Source organism: Scardinius erythrophthalmus (assembly GCF_964197995.2).
Source record: "Scardinius erythrophthalmus genome assembly, chromosome: 1".
NCBI classification, from domain to species: Eukaryota; Metazoa; Chordata; class Actinopteri; order Cypriniformes; family Leuciscidae; genus Scardinius; species Scardinius erythrophthalmus.
Genome location: NC_138221.1, coordinates 4731498 through 4737023, shown reverse-complemented (window position 1 = coordinate 4737023; position 5526 = coordinate 4731498). Strand labels below are relative to the sequence as shown.

Here is a 5526-nt window from a genome sequence, read left to right as displayed (position 1 = left end):
AGTTTGAAAACCACTGAGTTAAAGCATAAAGCATACAGTAGGCTACACTCCATAAATGTTCCTAGAGTTGTCATCAGATTTTCAATTTCATTGAAACGAGTAATAAAATAATGTGGGCGTGGTCTGTGTCGTGAAATTAAAACACATTAAAACTTCCCTTAAATGCGTCTGAAACATTCAGCGGAGCAGCGACAGAGTAAACAACAGTGTCCTAATATGATACAAACATTTACCAATAACGTGGAAAGCTTTTAAATCTGCTCAGTGAAAGATTCGCTGTGACGAATCTGTCACCGTTCAACATCTGCTGGAAATCCAGGTAAAACTATCTGCGTGCACGCGCGCGTCCCCAGTTATCATGATCCCCAGTTGATCCGTAATAACACCGGCATTGAGAGTTTCGGCGTCGAGTCTTCTGAGGTGAGGAGAGCAGTTCACGGTATTTATCATATTTACTCAACCATCACACACACTTTATACAGTTTGAGACTCATTTCTGTATTGTTTTCATCGATCACAGCGATACTTGTGCGCAGTGGCGGCTCCTGCAAAATCTCTCAGGGGGGGCAAATGTTTGGATGATTGATAAGGATAAGGTCCACCCATGCAATGGATAAATTAACAGCTTAAGCATGTAAAGGCAACTTCACTACTTTAATATTAATGAAAAATAAAGTGACTTACAATAAATCTCCTTTTTTGTTTCTATGAGTGTTAACAATTCGGCAGCAAGTCAAAATCAATTCAAACAAAGCCCAGCCAGGATGCAAATTTCGAAAAACCTTTACTCCAATTTCAATTTAATAAAAAAAAACAACTGAAATCACATAACTCACTATTTACGCTACTTTTAGCTACGCACTTTTCAAACCTTAAACACATCAAAATTCAAGCACTTTCAAGGATCAAGCACCTGTACGAACCCTGCAAATTACTCACTATTTACACTACTCACTATTATTACACTGTTTACATCACATTACTCGCTTAATACACTGTTTACTTATACTGAAATTTTGCCCTTCTCTCTTTCAAAGTAGCAAAGTGATCAATTACTCTCTCATTGAAAGCAGGCATGTTCCTGACTAGTTCCCTCTCCATGGAAAGCATAGCCAGTGCATTCAGACGTTCCTGTCCCATTACATTTCTCAGGAATGTCTTGATTCTCTTTAAGGTTGAGAAACACCTCTCAGCTTCAGCAGTTGTCATTGGAGTGGTTATGAGGATGTTCAACAGAGCAACAGTCTCTGAAAAAGTATCCTGGAGGTTGTACTTCAGCAAAACCTGGTACAGCGCCAGTGCACCACAACAGCCCTTGAATTCTGGACTCTCATAAATGAGAGACAGTTCAGTCTTCAGCTTCGCCTTATTTAACATAGGGTATGCCCTGGCAGTGATGTTCAGAGCCTCAACAGGGAATGTATGGCCATGCTGTTGAAACATCTCTCCTTGAAGCAGCGTGGCACTTACAAGGTGGTCGGTAAAGGAGAACCTTTCTTTGGTGTGGACCAAGATTGTGTCGCAGACCTGACAAAATAAATACATTTATTTTAGTTATAAAATAAATTACTTCTTATAATATAAATATGGAGATACAAGGTTTCCATCCCGACAGCAACAATGTATCAGGCAGAATCCATATTTTATATCTCCATATATTTTCAAACATTAATGCTATTGGTCACCCTTTACATCTGTCAATGTGTTTTACAAATATTTAACCAATGAAAACCATTAAAAGAGCTTGGAAATTATTTTGGGGAAAAAACAGGTTTTCTTTCGTTTCCTGAAAAGTAACAGTTTTGGACATACAAGGCTTCTGTCCGACAGCGATGATTTGTGTGTGTGTGTGTGTGTGTGTGTTATTACATTAATTAACATTTTACCACAATTCAAGCTCAAATGGAGTTTGACTAGGGTTTTTGACCAGTAAATGTATTTTCAATCCACTCAGATAGTTTATTTTATTAAAGATTCCACTAGGTGGCGACAAATAATATTGTTGACGTGTAGGATAAAGATTGTGTTGCTGTTCGAATGGAATGTACAAATTTCAAAGTACAATGCTAGGAGTAAAAAAGACTGCTACCATCCTTTCCTAAACTGATTGTAAAAACAAAGTGAGATTTTCCAACACTCGAGTATTTAAATGGTCAGCAATAAATACCTCTTTAGACAGCCTCTGCTTGTCTTCTTCTCCCAAGGCCCTCCTAGATCTTGTTCCTGTTGCTACTTGCTCCTGCTCCTGAAATGAGCTCTGGTCCCTGAACACAGATAGATCAACAGTGTTTTGAATAAAACTATTTTATGAATAGTGTCATTGACAATACTTATTCATGTCTTAGAAAAACAGAAGCAACACAAATAGTCTGTTTTATATATATTTTATGAGAATAGCTCAAAAGATATAAAAATTGCTGGCTAAACTTTGTTACAGACAAGGTAATTACAATTTCCAAAGATGCAGAGGATTAAATTAGTTCCCTACTTTTAAGTGTCTAAATCTTGTTACCATATAGCATACATTTTTAAATGACACGGTCCTATATTGAGAAGGTATGAACAATATTATATGATCTTACCTGATGGACTGCACTTTCATTGTGAAGTTCTGGAGGGCTTGTTTGATGAAGACTGCATCAATGTTCTTCTTCTGCAGCTGCTGGTACATCACGTCGACGTGAGGCATGATTTGATGAAACAGATGCAGAAAAAACTGAAAGTCTTCATCTTGCAGCATCCTCAAGAAGCCAGATGCCTCCCTCACCGTGTTGCTATCAAATGAGCTGTCCGTCGCAATAGATCTGAAACACTCTGTAAGGTCATCTAGGTTCTCGTATACAGTGTTCACGATTCTGCTATTGAAGTTCCATCTTGTGGATGAGGCTCTTGGCAGCCTTCGTGCAACAATCTCGTCGAGAATAGTAGTACGTTTTGGTGACCGGGTAAAAAAGCTGGTAATGCCACTCAGATCAGAAAAGAATACTCTAACTGCTGGAATTTGAGATGTAGCTTGCTGCATGATTAAATTCAGCTGGTGTGCATAGCAATGCACATAATGTGCATTTTCATAATGTTCACGCACCTTTTGCTGCACACCAGCCCGCTCTCCCCTCATCACACTTGCCCCGTCGTATGCTTGCGCGATGAGTTTAGGTTTGTCATCCTCAGTGAAAAGACTGTTCAGCCTCTCCAGAATCACACTGGCAATCGACTCCGCTGTTGTATTCAAGATAGGGATGAACTCATAGAAACGTTCTTGCACAGCATGGTCCCGGTCAATGTATCTGAACACAAGCACTAACTGGGTCTGTGTAGAAACGTCAGTGGTCTCATCTGCTTGAATTGCTACGAATCTAGCTGACTTCACCTCTTCCATTATATGCTCCCTGATGACTGATAGCATGCAATCCAACAGCTCATTTTGTACCGTCTTTGATGTACCTTTAAAGACTGTGGCAGTTTTCAAGTGCTCCTCAAACACCTCGTCTAGCGATGCTACCAAGTTGACCAGTCCACGGAAAATGCCAGCGTGGCTTGAGCCTTCGCTCTCATCTTTGCCCCTCAATGCTAATTCGAACAGGCCACAAAACTTCACGCAGTCGATAAGACGACCTAGAATGTGGCGGTTCTTACTAACCTCGTCATTGTGACGACGTACAGCTATCCGGTAACTGTCGTCCAACTGTGTGGCAATATTGACCGTCCCGAAAGCCGCCAATTTTAGGCAACTGTCCATATGCATCTTCGCCGTTTCATGCTTTTTCACCTTCTCCGAGAGATGATGCATATCGGTGACACCTGTAGTTGTCCATGCGATGTCCGTCCCGTTCTCGGGATGGAAGAGAATGCAGGGGTAGCAGAATAAAGCATTAGCTACTTCGCAACCTGCTAGCCATTTTGTCCGCTCGTACCAGTTCCTCGAGAATCCTCTATTATATGATTTCCCGCCCTTTGTAGATACTTGTTTTATTTTTAAATTTGGTCTTGGTGGTCCTAACTCTTTAATTGACAATTTATCCTGATTACTACGACGGCTAAATGGTATTTCTTTTAATGAAACGATAGAATGAATGTTAACTGCGTTCGCCATGACGTTGCTCAAGTTCAACTGGCCTCAACTCGCGAAACGCCGCGAGATGTCCCAACAGTCTCTCTTGCTCTCGCTCTCGTTCTCTTTTTTATTTTTTTAATCACATTTGATAAAGATATTAAAGTAGTGTTTCATTTTTTCTTGTTGTTCAAATTCAAAATTGTTTTCAAATATTATTTGTCACTTAATCTTAAAGATTTTTAATAGGGTAAGTTTGTTCCCACCAATCGCTGCACAAGTTAAGGATACGTATGATGACGTAAGCACGTTAGGGCGAGCCCTCCCGGAACCCATAGAGAATGCATTGCAGTGCCTGCAGTTCGAAAAAAAACATCTTTGAATGTAAGTCTATGGGAACACTCTGGGCGATTCTCAGCCAGACTGAAATCGCCCAAAAAGAGGCGGTACTCCACAGAACGTGACTTGGCGCTGATTGGACTATATCCAGAGGCAGAACATACAGTCACGGCTAGCGTAACTCTGTGGTTGAATGAGATTATGAATGTGATTGAAAAAGTCCCTTCCCTTTCACACTTTGGTGGTGCGTCGCCCAATCGCCCTAATGAAGAAACCGCCCCTGCTTGTGCGTCTTTTCTGGCGTCTTCCTTCTGAAATAAACATCTAGTGCAGCAGCAGCGAGCATGAGGAGAATATGTGGAGTTCATTCAGACCTGAGCAATGTTGAGTTCGTTTGTGTGATTGTCTCGTCAAGTCAAAAGTTAAAGTTTAAGATCTATGAAGGGAATGAATTATATCGATCTCAAGTGTCATACTGAAACAGAGACTGCTAAATAAATTACATTATTTTACTTTACTCTTACATAAAGCCTATAATGAGATACGTGAGACATTAAATCAATAGCCTACTTATAATTATAAATAGCGTTTTACTCTTAGAACAATAGTGCTCTGTGGTGCTCTTTATTTTCAAAAGTTTATGATAATTTTCAGTTTCTGCGCATATAAAATGTTATTATAATGATCTAACTTATAGTAATTAATGAATCATAAGATCAAACTATATTTTAGATTAGATTAGATTCGATTTTAGATTAATTTGGACATATTATGCTGCTGTAGTTATTTATCTGTAGTAAGGCTGGGCGATATGGCTGAAAACTGTATCACGATATGAGTAGGCTAAGTGTTTCATATCGGTCGATATTGATGTTACTTATGACCTATTTAAAGTACCAGGAGAGAAATATATTACATTTAAACATTTTTTATTTTAAATTTAACCTTCCTCTGATTATAATCCCCTCAGCTATAAAGGCTGAAATGTCAACACAACCATGGAAAACACTCAAATAATTATAATGTAAACAGAAGTCTAAAATCACAATGAACACTTAACAATTATCTCTTAACATTAAGGTGCAAAATTAATGAATACATAAGAAATGCTTAATAACGAGTAATAAATTAGTGCA

The 5526-nt window shown here is 39.1% G+C and overlaps 1 protein-coding gene across 1 annotated transcript; it reads right to left on the bottom strand.

Annotated features, from left to right (window-relative positions):
- Positions 1 to 761: 761 nt before the first annotated feature.
- LOC308703119 (zinc finger MYM-type protein 1-like) lies at positions 762 to 4113 on the bottom strand. Its single transcript, XM_081386395.1, has 3 exons — positions 2583 to 4113; positions 2168 to 2264; positions 762 to 1527 (listed from the first exon to the last, which is right to left on the bottom strand). Exons 1-3 carry the CDS (start codon positions 4091 to 4093, stop codon positions 1000 to 1002), a joined length of 2136 nt encoding a protein of 711 aa, XP_081242521.1. The 5' UTR covers positions 4094 to 4113; the 3' UTR covers positions 762 to 999.
- Positions 4114 to 5526: the final 1413 nt, after the last annotated feature.